General features: G+C 37.3%; 2 protein-coding genes across 7 annotated transcripts in view; one reads left to right on the top strand and one right to left on the bottom strand.

Moving 5' to 3' along the window:
• Positions 1-9,795, top strand: part of CREB1 (cAMP responsive element binding protein 1) — a 39,469-nt gene extending 29,674 nt beyond the window's left edge. For 2 of the 3 annotated variants that reach the window (XM_010960098.3, XM_010960097.3), the window contains one exon: positions 1,255-9,795. In XM_010960098.3, coding sequence (XP_010958400.1) covers positions 1,255-1,399 — 145 coding nt within the window. In that variant the 3' untranslated portion in view covers positions 1,400-9,795. The remainder of the gene's footprint in view (positions 1-1,254) is intronic. The other variant, XR_006726755.2, reaches the window with a different exon arrangement.
• The window catches only part of METTL21A (methyltransferase 21A, HSPA lysine), a 51,726-nt gene that overhangs the window by 29,555 nt on the left and 3,371 nt on the right, over positions 1-18,800 (bottom strand). For 3 of the 4 annotated variants that reach the window (XM_074364104.1, XM_010960099.3, XM_010960101.3), the window contains exon 4: positions 13,257-13,890. The exons of the other annotated variant lie outside the window; for it this stretch is intronic. In XM_074364104.1, coding sequence (XP_074220205.1) covers positions 13,493-13,890 — 398 coding nt within the window. In that variant the 3' untranslated portion in view covers positions 13,257-13,492. Of the gene's footprint in view, positions 1-13,256; positions 13,891-18,800 lie in introns of those variants that run through there. 4 annotated transcript variants of the gene reach the window in all.

Raw genomic sequence — 18,800 nt, 5'->3', positions numbered from 1 at the left:
TTTTGACAGATGTATGGTGTTCTGTATCTACCCTCACAGTGCCATACAGAACATTTACACCACCCTAACGAGAATCCCTTGTGATAGTTGGTAGTTATCCTCTACCCCCTCTCCCAGCCCCTAGAAACCACTGAATTGTTTTCCATCTGTTTAGTTTTCTGTTTTCCCGAATCTCATATAAATACAGTGTGTAACCTTCTGAATCTGGCTTCTTTCATATAGCAAAAGGTATTTAAGATGTATTGATGGTGTTGCAGGAATCAGTAGTTAGTTTTATCCCTGGTATTTCATTGTATGGATGTGATTTATTTATCCATTCACCTTGAATTTCCTCTGTAGTTATTTCCAATTTTGGAGGATTATGAACAAAGTTACTGTAAACACTTACATACAGGTTCTTATATGAACTTTTAATGCACTTGAGTAAATATCTAGGAGTGGGCTGGCTGGATGGACTGTTAAGTCTGTATTTAACTTTATAAGAAACTGCTAAACTGTTTGCCAAAGTGGCTGTACTATTTTGCATTTCCATCAGCAGTGTATGAAAGTTCCAATTCCTCAATATCAAGTGTTATAATTTTATGTTTTATGTTTTATATTTAGGTCTATGATCCCTTTTGAGTTAACTTTCATATAAGGTGTGAAGTGTGTCAGGGTTCATTTTTATATATGGACACCTGTTTATTCCAGCACCGTTTGTTAAAAAGACTGTCCTTTCTCTATGGTATTGCCTTTGTACTTTCATCAAAATTTAATTGACCATATTTGTAAAGTCTGTTTCTTGGCTGTTTAGCTTGCTTCATTGGTCTGTTTGTCTATCCTTTCACCAGTACAGTCCAATGGGAGAATCTTTTCATTCTCTTCTAGTCTTAAAAATATTTAGATGGAAATTTTTGAGAAACTTCAAGAGGTATCCTCCAAGTTAAAGATACCTTTAAAATTTTTATTTAACATTCATTTGAATGTTGCATTCTACTTCAAAATATAGTAATTCTTATTTTAATATGCGAATGCTTGCCACCCCTCTGTCCCATCAATTGATGCTTTAGAATGTTTTTTAATCAACTTTCCATGTTATGTTAAAATTTTATATAAAACAATTTCCCAGCCATTCTTTATATTTCTCCAAATGCCTAATCTGTAATATATTAAAATGTTTGTTGCTTTAAGCTAAATCTTTTTTTAAAATGTATTCTATCTAACTCAAACGTTGTAGAAATATTGCATCATTTTTCTTGTCCTTTTTTGCTTTAGGGAAGCAGCACGAGAATGTCGTAGAAAGAAGAAAGAATATGTGAAATGTTTAGAAAACAGAGTGGCAGTGCTTGAAAACCAAAACAAGACATTGATTGAGGAGCTAAAAGCACTTAAGGACCTTTACTGCCACAAATCAGATTAATTTGGGATTTAAATTTTCACCTGTTATGGTGGGAAAAGGACTGGCATGGCCACAACCAGAAAGACAAAATAAACATTTTATTTTCTAAACATTTCTTTTTTTCTATGCGCAAAACTGCCTGAAAGCAGCTACAGAATTTCATTCATTTGTGCTTTTGCATTAAACTGTGAATGCTCCAACACCTGCCTCCACTTCTCCCCTCAAGAAATTATCAGCACCAGGAATCATGAAGAGACTTCTGCTTTTTATCCCCCACCCTCTTCAAGAAGTAATAATTTGTTTACTTGTAAATTGATGGGGGAAATGAGGAAAAGAAAATCTTTTTTTTTTTTTTTTTTTTTTTTTTTTAATGATTTCAAGGTTTGTGCTGAGCTCCTTGATTGCCTTAGGGACAGAATTACCCCAGCCTCCTGAGCTGAAGTAATGTGTGGGCCACATGCATAAAGTAAGTAAGGTGCAATGAAGAACTATTGATTTGCCAAATTGACGTTTTCACACTTATGTTGTAAATTATGTAAAATTGTTGAGACATACCCTCCAAAAAAAGAATTTTAGAATGGTGTTGAAGAAATTAAGAATGAATTCAGAGTGCTTTCTATGTACATTCTTTTCAATACTGAAAACTTGTCCTTGGTTCTTAAAAAACATTCTGTATTAACTACAGCTCTTCCATAGGGCAGTTGTTGCTTCTTAATTCAGTTCTGTATGTGTTCAACATTTTTGAATACATTAAAAGAAGTAACCAACTGAATGAAAAATCATGGTATTCGAATTTTAAATTAAATCAAAGTAAGTAAAAGTACAAAGCTTGTTTTAGTTTAGTACTAAATTCTTAGTAAAAAGATGCTCATTAGTAAACCAATCCTTTGAGTTATATAACAAGGTTTTTAAATAAATGTTTTTGTCATCGCCTTCAAAACTATTTATATTGTCACTCATTTTACTTAAAAAGATATGTCTAATTAAACTGTTCCCCTTTGCACTTATATTATACCACCATCAGGAAAGCCTTCAAGATGTTAAAGCAAAGTGATATATTTGTTTATAAAATGTTATGTGTTGTAGAAAAATACTGATTTTAAATCTTTTCCATATTAACAAACTGACAGTATCCAGTGAATTTTTTTAATGAAAAGAAGTTATAAGGATTTAGTTCTTTAAAAGTACAGTATATGCCCAAGGAAAATAATTTTCTTCAGACAAATTTGAATGACTGCTGTACTGTACAACATTTGGATTGTCATTCTTGCAAACTTTTTTTTTTGTTTTCTTCTAAAAAAGATAGTTATACTTTAGCTTTCCAATATAATGCATAGCCTTTGTTGTTCTGTAAAGGAGCTGCCTGTTTTAACTCCTGACTATAACAGCTTGTATTTGAATGTATCATACATTGTTTCTGATAACTACTTTTAATTATTATTACTCATTTTATTCACTAAGCGTGATAAATTTAAAAGTTACCCTTAAAAAAAGACTGAGGTGAATTTAAAAAATTGGAAACTGACATGTTAGATTATATAATTTCTTATTTGAGGTTATTCCTTTTAAAAGGGAGTCTAGAATTTACTGTTTTGTATTTAGTCATGGGTTATTTTTAAAAATTAAGTTTGTTAATATGTTAACAGAATATGCAGATATGGGTGTTAATTATTGGGTCCATTTTGAAAAGTAAGATTTTTAAATTAATATTTGTAAATGGTATATTTTGTTTATAACAAACCATTGTCTTTTTTCAAGGATGAACAGAGTTTATGAAGGAACATCATTCTAAGAATTGAGTGATGTAGTCTTATATTTGGACAGTTCACCAGATTCTCAAGAAGGCTTTCAAATGACTGTAAAGTTTGTTGTTTATCCTGCTGAGCTAATGGGGAAAGTTATAGCATAAAAGTTATTTGTATACCAGCGTAGATATATCATTTTCCAAAACTGGTTTAACAGAAACCAATCAAAAAATCATAAATCTATTCACAAACTTAGAATACTTTCTTAATGAATTAAAATGTCAAAACTGGACATTTTGAAAGTCATAAGCTTTATATAAATGAAAATTGCCTAGTATTTAGCAATTCAGTGTTTTTCAAAAGTTGAGGCTTTCTGTTTAATTAGAAAGTTGGTGGTCCTCTTAGTCCCTGATAAGTCAAGGCAGTCACATCCATTTTAACTGGTTGGATTTGTAAGTTATCAAGACCAGGTCCTTTGTACCTTAAGGATGATTGCACTGGTTTGAAGTCAGTTGCTTAATGCTGAGGTAATATATTCTGTTGCTGAATCTGTTTAGACCCTTGAAGAGACTTGAAGATTTCAGTTTATACAGGTAGAAGAAATTAAGCATCTTTTGTGCAGACTTTTTTTAATGAGAATTGGGGTGGGGGGGTGTTTGTTTTTAAGCATGCAGCTTTGAGAATCTTTATTAAGAAAATAACAATTTAAAAAAAAATCTTATAGCCAAGAATATATGTGGCCACATTATAAATGCTTTTTTCTCTTCATATTGGCCAAAAGGGAATAAAAATGTCATCATAGGAATCTGTATATATGCTACTGATTTGCCTAGAAAATAGCAAGTTTGGTATTGCTCACTTTGCAAATATAGGGCCATGTGGCACTTTTATCTATAGGACAGATTAACTCTAATAAAAATGAAGTGGGAGGGATTTATTTTTGATATATTGCTCTTATGAGTTTTCAAGCTTTGATAGTGTTTAACTGAAAAGTGGCTTAGAAAGGGCTAGATCCAATGTATTGACATTAGAAAAAACTGGTATCAGATGTAATTTTTAAGTTCATTCTTTCTCAAACTCAAGTACCATATTGGCAACCATAATATTGTCATAGGTGCTCTGTTCGTTTAGATATTCTTGCGGGGGGGAGGTGGCATTTGTATAATATATGTGTACATATATATATATACATACAGTATATAATCTGAAGCTCTGAGAGCTCTTACGTCAGGAATGCTGAGTATTATAGTATATTGAGGTCAGATGAAATTTTACATTTTTGCGTGTTCTGTTGCATCCCTTTTGGTAGTTCCTTGGACTGCATTACTCCAACACTCATGATTGATTTTTTTTATCTCCTAATTTCCTTCCAGGTTATTTCTTTTATTGTTGATTTTCTTTGGCTTGATACTTTTAGATTTTAGTCACTCGAGCGCCTCCTTTCCCCCAAAGTATTTGGTTATTGTGCTTTGTCTCTGGCAGCTATGTAACAGTGGTGAGAACACTTTGAAGACAGCTTCTAAAAGGTACCACTGATTTTTCACAAATCATCCTGGGGGAGAAATTTTGGTGTTTTTATTTGAGCAGGGATTTTTGTCAGAAAATGTGTTTTGATGGTAAGTCAGCAGCAGTGCTAGTATCTGAAAGCACAATACCAGTCAGGCAGGCTATCCGATCAGAAGTCATCTGGCTGAAGTCTATCTCTGTCTCTCAGGCCTAATCCCTACTATCATTTTGACCATTTTGGGGTGACATGTGGAATCATACAAAGGCTTAGGAAGAAACAAGTTTATTTAAACCAGGATGCTTTTACTTACTTGAAGTAACGTCAATCTAGGTTTCTTCTTTCATTTCTAGTATGTTTTTAATTCTGTAATCAGCTGCAATCAGCTGTTAGCATAAATTGGTCTCTTTATTTTGAAGATCAAAAAGCTGCTTCATTTTGCAGGATTAAAATAAAGGCTAATATCTTAAAGTTAAGATTTTGAATTAAAATGGGTTTTAGAGACAATTGTTAAACACCTTTTCAGTTTTTCCAAGAGGCTTTATTTGTTGCCTTTATACCCTGAAAACTGTTGGTATATTGTTTCCCATTGACTTATTACAAAAGTTGTATATTTATTTGGATTATATTTACATTATGTATTTTGTAAATGTTTGGTGTAACTTGCACTTTTAAAAACAACCCAGTTTGGGTATTAGCAAACTTGAGAAATTCCCTCACCAATTAATTGTCATCTGACTTTTTACATCTTTTCTCCTCTCGTCAAATCATGTGGCTTTTTTATGGAAGCCTTTCATTGATTAAAATATTTTAGCACCTACAGGCTAGCCTTATAAACAGCTATAAAAGAAAAATATCAGGAAATTAAATTTGACTAGCTCAATTAATTAAAAGATGGGTTCAAACCCTATCTCACTCATTTTCATCATGGATAAAGATAGAAGGAAAAGCAACTCTCAAGTGAATAAATATTTATTTCCAATTTTAAATGAGACTCTGTCCTCACCCCAACATTAATACTGTTTATAGAATCCCAAGATATCCATGAATTTGTCTAAAACAGTAAAAGATTTTTCAAGGCAATTAATTATTATCATCATGAAGAACACATTTGACTAAGTTTTTTCACTTTAAATTGGCATTGTTAACGTCAAAGAAATGCTACTGAAATCTGACTGATTTCAGATGAGATGGGGAAAGTGAAGTGAGTAAGCCTGTGGGTGAAGAATTGTGGGATAAACTTGTTCACTCAGTTGTACAAAGCACAACTAGAATTTTTTGTTGGATGGCTTACATGTATCTTGAATACTTTTAATGTTGATATGTTGACTTTTTTAAGTTGACTGCACAGTCGCTGTATGTACTAGGAACTGGTTTCCTTGACTTTCAAGAATCAATGGCTAAGAGAGGCACTAATCCCTGAGGGGTCGAACATATCATGAAGCTGAGTCAGTATGGAAGACTTTCAAATAAATCAAACAGGGTGCTGAAGTTCCATCTGTCTCATCTGCTTGTGGTAAGTTCTTACTGATTAGTGAATGTAGCTTAAGCCTTTGTATGTGTCCTCAGGGGACAGACAAACTTTTAAGAGGGACCAGATAACGTTTGAATGGAGGGATTATATTTCAGGTGTTTTAGCTTGAAATTTATTTTTTAAAAAAATAAAAATAGAAAAAAATAGAACAAAGCCTGTGAAGCAAGTTGATATTATAAACAGGCAGAGTTGTTTAGCACAGAGAGAAAATATTGACCTGTCTGCATTCTGGTACTGTGCATACAGGTCCTAGCTGGGTAAAACAGGATACATTTTGAATTCTCACCAGCAAGTAAAAGGAAAATGAACAGTCTTCAGGAAATGCCCTTGAAAGGGTCAAAACAGTAGGAAATTCACATTTTACCTACTTTATACAGGCATTATATAATACTTGCCTACAGAAGTATGGCATTTCCAAGCTTCTGTCTGAGGAGCATCTCAGAGATGTGAGTGAATCTGAGATGGTTTAAACATTGGTAGGGAAGGAAGAAGATCCCTGCAGATAATGATCTTATGTTTGTTGGCCAAGTGAAATGGTCTTTCATTGTGTTGGGAGGTTTTATTTTCTTAAGTTTTTAAAGTTCAATTGGTAAATAAATGCTTTATAGACATTGTATTTTTATCCAGGTGCCACTCCAATTTGTATACGTAATAAAATTACTTATATTAAAAGTGGGAAATAATTTGTCAACATTTTTCCGTGAGTATAGATTAGGGTGGCAAGGAAGAGTGCTAATTCATAGTTTTCCATGTAAAGTCATCCCCAACTGATTTGTCACATGTCAGCTGTCATCCCCGCCCAATAAAGGAATTATTTCTAACCTAACTGTATCACTTGAAACTTTTTAGAAACAAAATAATCAGGGAAGCTTCTAGAGAGAAAGGTGTTTGGGTTTTTCGTTTTGGTTTTTTGGTTTTTCCTTGAGGATTGGGGTAAAGAATACCTCCCCCCAAAACTGTCAGCACAAAACAGGGTATTTATTGACTTTTAACTCTGATGCTGCTATTGGAGTTGAATACTAAATCAATAACTATAGTGAGGGAAATACATTTCTAATAAAATTCCCTACATTCTAGAAACATCCCTGTTTTAATTTTTTTACCTAAATCTTCTTGTGCTTTATCTGTGTAAAGAGAAAAAATGTACTGAGTTATAATTCATTTTATTAACACTATGTACATATTAGCTGCTTTGTGTTCAGAATGGTAGCAATTGCTTTGTATATTAAAGTGATCCTTGTGAATTTGTGAAATATTGTCATAAAGTGCTTTTTCTTACTGTACTCTTTGTGGTATCAACTGTCATAATGCCCTTTTTACACAAACATTTATGTGCAGACACATAAACATGCTTTAAAAAACTTTGTAAGTCTCTTTTTTGGGGATGGGATCTCTGTTTTGATCTTTTCTGGTCGTGTTAAGCTATGTTTTGTGGACTTGGGTTTATTTTGTTAAAGAGCAAAAGTTATATTAGAATATATCATAAACTTGTGCTTCACAGGAACAGAAAACCAATTCAAGCAACAAGAATATATCTTCAGTTACTGAATTTTACTGTATTTCTAGTTTTTAGCACAAGATTTCTTTTTTCAGTAAAGTTGAACAGTGCCTATTTGAAGATTTGGAGATATTACTGCACTGTTGAGACAACCATTAGGAGACATGGCCAGCTGTCTCTGATGTCATAAAATGCATGTTTGCACTGGAAGAACGTTAAAAACAGATGACTTCTTAGATCCCCTTGTAATTCTAAAGTTCTGTGATCATATGAAATGGAAGGAAAGGGGAGGAGTGTGATTAATCTGCTCTTTGCTTAAAGCACAAGAATAAAAATTCCTCTCCTGTACTATTGATTTAATTTCTGGAAGTAAGTGGTTGCAATCTAAAGTACTTTTTTTTAAATTGCCATGATGTTAAGCTTGTTACACCTGCCATTGTATTGAAGGAATTAGATGAGTTCTGTTCCCTTTTTTTCTTCTACAAGGAGTGGCCACATAATTTTTTGTACAGACATTTTTGAGAGTGAAAGATGATATTACACAGGGACAACAGGTGTACACCAGGATCGTGCTAAGCAGATCAGGACCTCCCTGTAAGGCATGTTCAGGTGCTTGGACCTCCAGTAAAAACAGAGGGTCTTATCTTCTCTCCATCCGTACCTTTGCTGTCACTTGCTCACTTCACACATACTTGCTGAGAACACACTTCTGGGTACTGAAAAGTCCCTGTTTTCAGGAAGCTCTAAGACACGGCCAAGGAAACAATTCCAACATGTTTGTACCATTTTAGTCCTGAGCTCCAGACCCGTATTTGTCATTTCTAGTCCAACTGCAAAACAGGTCTAAAACAACTTAGTTTCTCCTCTAAATCTCTTCCTTCAGCTGATTCTCTTCCATCTTGTAGATACCATTATCCACTGAACTGGTCAAGGCAAAAACCCAGAAAAGTGCTGCTTTAATCAGTGTTATCCTTCCTCTCGTCATGCATTTTGATTTCTCCACAACTTTTAAGCACATTGACCAAACTAGGGCTTAGAATTCTAGTGTGGGCCTAACAAAGAGGAAAGGTAATTCCCAAGAGTTTGAATGTTACTTCTGTTTTTTGATAGAGGTGCAATTAGCATAACAAAATTTATCATTTTAAAGTGAACACTTCAGCGGCATTTAGTGCATTCATAATGTTGTATGACTACCACCCATATCTAGTTCCAAAACATTTTTGTTACTCCAAAATAAAACCTGATACCCAAAAGAGTTGCTCTCAATTTTCCCCTCCCTCCAGCACCTGTCAGCCATCAATCTGCTTTCTCTTTCTGTAGATTTACCCATTCTGGATATGTCACATAATTGTACAATGTGTGACATTTTGAGTCTGGTTCCTTTCAGTTAACAATGTTTTTGAGGTTCCTCCACACTAGCATTTATCAGTACTCCATTCCTTTTTATGGCTAGATAATATTCCAATGTATGTATATGCCAGTTTGTTACCTGCTCATCTGTTCATGGGCATTTGGGTTGTTCCTACTTTGGGGCTATTGTAAATAGTGCTGTGGACATTCATGTGCCAGTGTTTGAGTCATACTGAGCATCTTTTCATGAGTTTCTTGGCCATTTGTATATCTTCTTTGAGAGAAATGTCCAAGTTCATTGCTCATTGTTAATGGTTTTGTTTGTTTTTTGAGTTCCTCATATATTCTGGATACTAGACCCTTACTAGATAATATAATACAAATATTTTCTCCCATTCTGTACATTTTCTTTTCACTTTCATGATAATATCCTCATTCTTATTTTTTTAACTTGGTACATTTGGGGAAAAACAACTACAAAATGGGCAGGCCATAAAAAATGCAGTTTATGTGTCCTTTTACTGTCAGTCTGCATATGTGCGCAAATGCAATGTATATTCTCTACTCCCTTTTTTACATAAATCGTGCTTTTATTCACTGAATGTGTATTGGCAAAAGTTAACATTTCACCATGTGTACATTTACCTCAGTCTGACACGTATGAAGTATCCCACTGTACAGACATAGGTTATTCATTAAGTCTGGTTTTCTTAATATTTGAAAGTTGTTTCCTAAGCATTATTAAGAATCTGCTAATAAAAATATGTTGGTATTTTTTATGTCAAACTTCATAGTCTATCTATATGATTTTTTAAGGAAAACATTAGAAGCAGCAGAACCAGTCTTAACACAAGGTTATGAAGGAAGCAGTCCCCTTTTTCACCTCTGTTATACTGTCTCCCTCTTCTAATCTCCCCGAAAAACGGTTGTTCTCAGCTAGGGAACAATTTTTCAGTATGCCATCTTATCTAGTGCTACATTTTAACCTTTCTCTGGTTGTAGAAAGAAAAGCATAACATGATTTTAAAGCAGAAAGAAACTTGAGCTAACAAATTCTCAACTTTTAAAGTGACAAAAGAACAGAGGACTGCCCTGCTTTCCCGCAGTGCTACGTCAGTGCTAAGAGAACCCACCTCTCCAGCCTCCCCCAGCAGGGCCCTGTACTCGCCGAAGCTGATCGCCTCGTTCTTGCTGAAGAGCTCTTGAGCATGCTGCTTCTGTCTTGGTAGGGGTTCTAGGGAGCAGAATTACAACTTTCTCTGACACTAAAATAAATCCCACGTCTGTTTCACCAACTATTATGTCAGGCCCTATATCTAGACCCTCTTACCAGTATTGGTACATTAAAAAGTGATTTTTAAAAGTACTTAAATTATTTTTGTTTCTTGATTTAAAAATTGACAGAAAATTCTATCATATGTATCCTCTATTTTAAAACCACCATAAACTAAAATCTCTAGTTAAATGGAAGATGAGATGGAAATGATGTTGGAGGTGAATCTTTTACATAAATTCATGACAGTTTTGTTACTGAGAGTATGCTTTATGTTTTGATACCCCTGAGAATAGGCGATGTAATGAGCTAACTGATCTGTTAAAGGAATCTGTTTTTCATGAGTATATGCTTGTTGAACTCCCTTTATGAAGAAGACACTGTGTTAACACTTGAAATATAAAATATGAGGTACAGTCCTTGTCTTATAGGAGCAAACACTGTATTTGGTAAGATAAAACATTTCAGACAATATTGTTATTCTGGCCTCAGTTTTCAATCTAATGTTCAGTTCATTTAGATAAAGTATTTTGATCGATTAGAATGCTGATCCTTTAGTATGAAAGAATAAATGTACCACTAGAATCTGTCTGAAGATGGTACCACGGCTTCAAGTAGTACTATTAGGAACTAAAGCAAGATAACCTTAAGAGGTAATCTACTTCAAAAAGAACCACGTACTTTGTGGCGGTGGCTCTAAGAACCTGATGTCATATGTGTATTTTAACTTAGCATCTTGGCAGCAGTATTTGATTCTAACTGGCAGCAAAGTCACTGACACCAATGGCTAAATTAACTGCGTAACAGTTCAAAGGTTTAGATGAGACTATGTTTCTAACCTCAGCTTGAAGACAAAGCAAGCACATTTAAAATGCACATTTATGGGATAAATTAATCTCTTTACCGTAAGTGAAAAACGTCGCAACTTTGTTGACATTTATAGTGGACTGTGTGGCATAATATCCATATATACTCTTACCCCCTCGCCCCACACATGCCCCTGAAGCACTCATTCCCAGCCTCTGTTAGTGGCTGATGGCTCTCAGCTGTGTTTCTCAGGTATTCTCTTCATCCCAAGGATATGCTTCTGGGATCCAATGACTAATCTACACAAGGATGTAAGTCCCACCCCCTTGCCTCAGTATGGCCCAACTCTGGGCCATCCCAGCTCTGAATTCCACTGAGGACTTTCCTGACAGCATCCCAACCCAATTTCTTCCTCTTTACCTGTCCTGCTACTTTTACTCCCTCGGAGGTATTTGCTCTTGAAAGCATTCCTATGTAAATTTTCTGCACCTTAACCTTCATCTCTATTTCCCCAGGGAACCTGATCTCTGACAGCAAACCCAAAGTCAAAAAAAAAAAAAAAAAAATTACTAGATGTTCACTTTGATAACCAAACTATTCCTGCTGAATTTTTCTCACTTTTTCTTCTATTTGTAGGACAAGGGGGGAAAAATTACCTTCAACTATTTTGATTCTTAACATCTTATGAAAATGTAAAACAACCCAATCATTGCTGACTTCACTTGGTAGAGCATCCAGGCTCTCCAACTCATCCCACTCTAGCCCATCCATACTCAGAGACATTTTAACACCTCTCTCCACAGTTAGAGAGATTAAAGTAAAGGCGCTGAACTCCAATTAATATATTTATTTCTAATAACATACCTAGATGGGGTTGGCCTTTCATTGTGGTGCTGTTGATACTGCAAGGCTTTTATTTTACTTGTTTTAAAAGACCTTCCATGTCCATAGTGCAGTACTGGCACTATATGGATTTGGTAAGCTGTGGATATTTCTATCTCATGAGTATTATTCAGAATTGTGTTTAAGTGGTACATCACAGAATGCTCAGAACCTTTAATTCGCCTTTATTAAAGTTAAACCTCTGTTTAAAATATATGTAGAAAACAAAGTATTGGCTGTGTTCACATCCAGGATACGCATTAAAAGGTTAAGAGGGAGGAGGAGGTCTTGTTTCTATTGTTCTACAAAGGAAATCTATCTCTAGTGCCAAATACCATACTGAGATTATAATATTCTCGTGGTCTAAATCCGTTTAAGCTGTAGTTTGAGCTTTTACATTGTAAAAAAAAAAAAGAAGGGAGGGATGGGCTATGTGTGATTTCATAAAGTCTTATCAAAGAGAATCGTAAAAGAATGTGGCAATCAAATTAAACCAAAGATCAGTTCCCTCTAAACGGAATGTATATTTTTCACTCAACAAACATTTGGTTATAATATGCTAGATACTGGGGGCAACAATGAAAGAGGCAGAAGCATTCCTGGCCCTCAAGAAGCTTACAGTCTTCTGGGGAACACGGACATTGAATGAGCAATTACACGTACAATATGAAAGGAGCTTCTACTTGGGGAGCTAACCTCCCATGAAGGGATGAGATTTAATACTTTTTTTCATTGTCATCCTGTGCATTAATAAGGAGGCAGGGAAAGCCTAGGAAAGAAAGACAAAAACAATGTTTGAGAAAGGGTAAGGCTGAAGGGAGAAACTACAGCTTTTGATTTGAAGACAGTAACATTTCCAGCACATGGAGGTCCAAGATGTTAGGTGCTATCAAAAAGTAAAATTTTATTTTTATTTACTCCTTTGTTTATATACCTAAATCTGAAATTAAGCCAAGAAGCATATGGGACCTCAGAAAACTCACAACCTAATCTCAAACAAGCAAAAGTATTTAAGATCTAAATGGGGCTGACAAAAGATTTCAAGGGCATTAACAGCTCAGGGAATGTACATTAAACCTCTTGTTTTACACTCAGAAAATCGGAAAGCGGGGCTAAACATATGTCTTAACAATGTGTTTTAAATGATTTGCATGATCTAGCCTCACCGAAATAAGCTCAGTGCTTTGAAGATGACTTTATACCAACCCTTCATCAGAGATAACCTCAGTGAAAACTGTTTATCAAGAGGGAACAGCATGGGATACAGAAACAACATAAACCAAAATCTCGCACTTTCCTTTAATGTTAAATGAATTTCAGAGTGAGTAACAATATAACTAAAAAGTCACAGTGATGGGACAAAGTGCTGCTTTGTTTTAAAACTGCACGTGTGTTCTGTCTTTTGAGAACCCTTGGTTAGTCTCTTTGCACAGTAAGCCACTTCATTAAATGTGGTTATATTCCCAGTCTAAGACCTTAATTGACACACTCGATGACAACATTATTATAAATTATAGCCAACTACAAGTCCTCCCTCAGGTTTCTCTTCCGTGCTTTGTAAATATGTACATCTTTTTCAGGATCATAGTGAACCTTACTCACAGTAAATTGCCTCTCCAGCATCGCTAAGAAGTTGTGATCCCGTTCATAGCGAATTCGGCAAGCTAAGAGAATCACAGAGTGCTTGCTACAGAGATGTTCCAATGTTTGAAGAAGATCTGTGAATGTTTCTTCTAAATATATGATATCAGCTCCAAGTATCAGGTCAAATCCTCCAGGTGAAAAACTCCCCAAATTCTGTCCCCAAGTCAGCTCCTTAACAACAGCTCTGGGTTGGATATGGGGAGGTAAGTTGGCTTGAACATTTGATTTAAGAAACTCTAATGCTACTTTCCGATCCGTGATAGTCACATGAGCACCTAGAATGTGGGACAGAAAGTAATGTGCACATCAGTACAACTAATAGGTAGAGGGATGAAGTTAACAGCAGGGTAAGTACCTCAAAATATTCTGCCTGAGATGCAGAAGATCATGCCCTTCGTGGACAGTTGCACTACATCAGAGCAATGGCCAGGACCTCCTTCGCATTGTCTAGAGGTGGTGTCTACTGTTATACTTCATTCAATATCAGATCACTGTCTTTAAGTCAGTAGGCCTCAGAGTAAAATGGAATCCAAGGATGAAAAATCTGGGCGCAAATGATTATGAAGATAAGATACCAAAAACAGGGAAAGGCTCCTTCCTGGGGTTAAAGCTTTAAAAAAAAAAAAAAATCAAGGAAAAGATGAATTGGCTACTAAGAAATCCCAGTCTACCTCTCCTTATGCTGTTACAAGTATTCATGTAATACATATACACATGTATGTAATACATGGGTGATTACTGAAAAATGGTAAACTTAGAAATGACTACGTTGTATTAAAAACCTGTAGGTCAAAATGTGAGATCATGTTCTCTAAGTGCTAAGTTTCTACATGTAATGTAGAAAATGAGGCAATATTTTATTAATCTGTTTCTTGTGGGTTGTTTACCATGTACTAAAAGACCCAACTTTAGGAACCAATATGGCTGAGAGAAGACTGAACTGGTAGTTACCCCTACGGTGAACCACATCTGTATTGAAACACCTCATCTGTATTGTAATAACTCTGTAAAACATGTGATCCTGTTTGGTTTAGGCCCCATAAATTCTGAAATGTAAAACTATGCTTCATGCTTTCATACAGTGACTTCTCATTTGCATCCTTCAGTCTGTATCCTTCATTGGGAATCCCCCACAGGATCCCAGACCAGCTGCTGGAAGCACCGTTTCAGTGGCAGCTTATATTGAATGTTTCTTGTCTTGACGTGTCACATCAGGACAGTAGGTAATTCAATTTGACGTTTACAGTCCTGAGTGTGATACTGTGAAAATGGGCAAGCTGTTAGATTTTACACGCACACACCTACCACTTTGACCACTCCCTGCTGGACAGAGTGCTGCCTGATGAGAATTCAGTGGTACTTTGCATCTCTCCTGAGAACAGAAATCACAGACAGCCTTTTCCTGGGTTGACTTAGACCTTTAACTACGGATTTCTTGACAGTCTACAGAGCTCTCTGCCGGCAGTACAGAAGTGATCTAGTCTTTTGCACATCACCTTGGTGTTCATTTTAACAGCTCTTAGATGTAGATCCTCTAATGCCTGTCTCAGGGATTTCTGAGGCTACTTCTAACCTGCCAGGTGTTCCAGGAGTTTCAGCAGGATCTTAATGTCAGTTGACCATCCCCTGTAACATCCATCAACTCTACAAATATCCAAGTGGCTACCCTGAGCCTTGAGATAAAAACCCCTACCCTCATAGAGCTTACCTTCACGTAAGGGGATAAGCAGTTAGAGGTGTTTTGAAAAGTAGGATGTCCTGCAGGTTAGCTAGAGATATACACTAAGGAAAAAAATAAAGCAGGAACGAGAGACATGAAATGTCAGGAAGTAAGAGAGGTGGGTAGAAAGGGGAGGCCTCTCACTGAGGAGGTGCCAGGTGAGGGAATAACCGAATGCCTGTCGGGGGGAATCATATTCCTGGCAGGGAGAAGAGTGAGAGCCAAGGCCTCCGGGTGCGGGTGAGGAGGCGGCTAGAGTAGCTGGAGTGAGTGAAGAGGAATGAAGTCGGAGGAGACAGAAGGTAGAGAAGTAAGAGGAGGAGGTGGATCACCTAAGGCCTCAAAGGTCATGTTTCAAAAAGGCTTTGGCTTTTTCTGAGTGAGATGGGAAGCCACTGGAGACTGCTAAGCAGAAGTGCTAATGACCTGACATAGGTTTTCACAGAACTCCAGCAGCGGGGCAGGGCCAGAAGCAAGGAGATCTGCGAGGAGGCCAGCACGGTGGTGCAGGTAGAGGAGCTGCTGGCTCGCACCTTGCTGAAACCCCTCCGGACTCCCGGCACAGGCCAGGCCACGGCCCAAACACAACCCACCCTCGGGTAACCTCTCCTCCGACTCTCATGGGACTCACTCCCTTACTAGTTACTCAATTTTTATCACCCAAGTATCCACCCACAGAATACTATCATCTTGCCTATGTTTTTTTTTTGGGGGGGGGGTCATTTGTTTATTTAGGTAAACGGTATCTTAAGTTTCTTTTAATCTATCAGTTTCCTTTATTTTTTTTCTCTCCTGCAATTTAGGGAAGAAACAGATCCTCTGTCCTACAGTTTCCTACAATCTAGATTTTGCTGATTATGCCATTTACATAGTTTAACATGCTCCTCTGTCCCCTGTAACTCCTGTAAATTTGTTTGACTTGAGTCTGATTTTTTGAACAAGAGTATTTCAGAGGCAGTTGGTGGTATTTTTCATCAAGAGGATGTAACATCTGGTAGGCTCTGTTTTTGCCACGTGAGCAATCATGTATCTTCAATGCCCAGAGCCTTAATTTATTAGATTCCTTTTGCATTTATTTGTTGAGAAAGCTTCTTTCAATTACTATTTGGTTATTCATCTTGTATAGGAATTGTTTGAATAGGAAAGGCAGGATAAATTTTGCCCCTTTCTCCTCTTTTATAAACCAAATGTCAAAGAGTCAGTTTCTAAGCATCCTCCAAAGATGACTAATTGGGTTTATTTTGTTGTTGTATCATAAACTCATGGATTAAACATATTTGATGTATTTAAACCCATTGCTGTCATCACTATTGACATTCAACTGTCCTATCCTTTGCCAGTGGACTTGTGACAGAAGCCCAGTCATCCTTGATAGCGTCCTTGCGATCTGATATGACAAGACATTTCAGGATCAACTTATATATTTCCTGCCACAGAACTAGAATCAGGCAATTAAGAGGCTCTAATTTTTACTTTTTGGATGGAATAAAGAATAGCAAGTCTGTGCGCTGAAGGGAATAATCAGGCAGAAAGAGGGAAAAGCGATGGTCCTCTGCAGGAAAGAGGACCACTGAAGCCACGTCCCGGAATAGGCGAGAGGGGGCTGGCCCAGGGCAGGACAGACAGTCCCTGTCCCTCGACATAAGGCATCAGAAGCAAAGGCTGACTGTGAGGCTTGATGCCCACTGGACAGAGGCAGTGCTGGGAGGTCACAGAAGTTCTCTCCTGATTGCTTCGATCTTCTCAGCGAGAGAAGAAGAAACATCATCCGCTGAGAGTGAAAGTGGAGGAAGGAGGACTAGAGGTTAGTGGAGGAGAAGAGGTTGCAGAGGGGACCTCCCCAGCAGCACGCAGAGCCCCCCAAGGGTCCTGATCAGGATTTCAAATGAGACCTGGCAGTGGTCTGTTTCCTCGCACCACATTCAGCTGCCCGGTGCAGGCCTGGAACAAGCGGAGAGCTGCACTTAACCCTGTTTGTAACATGGATGAAGAGGATGAAGAAGATGAAGCGAGGAAGTCCAGGCTGTGGACTGTACATGGAGATGGTGATACAAGGACTGCTTGTGAGATTTACGCTGGGTGATGGGGAAAGATGAGATAATGTTTAGTTCATGAAAAACTCATGGAAACTGACCCAATAAGACAACATAGCCTCCTGTCACTCACTTGGTAAAGGAAAAAGAACGTGTAAACAATTGTCATCCCTTTTAGTTTGTAGTTTTGTAAGCAACACCTTAATGTACCCGAACAATGGAGCACATACTATGTACTGGAGACAGAGATGAGGAAGAAAGTCTGTGCTCTCTAGGAACTGAGAGTCCCATGAGAGAGACATGTGAACATAATTATGAAGCAATGTGGGGAGTAAACATAGGAACGTGGGTGTGCCAGCCAATGTGGCCACAAAGGAGAAACTCTTCGAGAGGGGCAAAAGTCGAAGAAAGATTTCGGAAAGAAGGGAAATGTGAACTTATTCTTGAAAGATGTGGTGTTAACCAAAGGAAAAAAGGTGAAGAGAAGTCATTCAAGGCAGAAGCGACAGGCCAGAAGCAGTGTGTGTGGCACTGGAATTTCAAACTGCGCAACTGCACTGAAAAAGAGTGAGGCTGAAGACTCAGGCCGAATGAGATGACAGAGCCTTCCTGGGCTGTGGCCTGCGGGCAGCGGGAAGGCACAGGGATGTTTCAGCAGGGGTCACCTCATCACTTTTGCATCTTAGCTGGGCCACTCTGACAGCTATTGGGAAAAGTGGGTTTGATAAGACAGGCAGAAAGGTCAGATGGGACTGCAGAAAATCAAAAATATACCTAACATACACAGGGGTGATACAAGGTTAACTTGAGGAGAACACAAGGTGGTGTATGGTTAAGGGCCTCCCCAGTGACTGAAAGTGCCATGGGATCCCATAGATGGACCTAAATCAGTTTATATGTATATCCTGCCCACAGCCCCTGCCCATGCTCCCCAGCGAACTTTGGAAGGCAAAATCTAATCAGAGAAAGGAATATTGAAAAAGAAATGTTACCCAAAAAAAGGACAGGACAGAAGTAGGGCTCCAGTGGGCTCTCAAGCACCAGTCCACATGTGATGGAATTCTAGATCTTTACCACCCAAGTGTGTTCCACATACACTGCATCATCGTCACCTGTGAACTTGTTAGAAATGCAGGCTCTCAGGCCCCACTCCAGACCCATGGAAGCAGAATCTGCATTTTAATAAGAGCCCCAGGTGACAATATTGAAGTGGTGAATATTATATATTGTAGCTTAAAGGCTGGTCCATCCAGTCATCAGGTAGCTTGAAGTGTATGAGCCAAAAGTTGTAGGAGGGAGTCAACAGTGAATAATAAAATAAAAATAAAGCTTAAAAATGCTCTAGGCGTAGATTAATGTCTGTATGCCAAAAAAAAATTTTTTTTTTCAAAACTTTACATGAATTCAGAACTGCATACTGTTTAATACAAGA

Source organism: Camelus bactrianus, chromosome 5 (genome assembly GCF_048773025.1).
Source record: "Camelus bactrianus isolate YW-2024 breed Bactrian camel chromosome 5, ASM4877302v1, whole genome shotgun sequence".
In the NCBI taxonomy this organism is placed as follows: domain Eukaryota; kingdom Metazoa; phylum Chordata; class Mammalia; order Artiodactyla; family Camelidae; genus Camelus; species Camelus bactrianus.
Note: the sequence above shows the minus strand (reverse complement) of the source record. Positions and strands in the feature narration are given on the sequence as shown.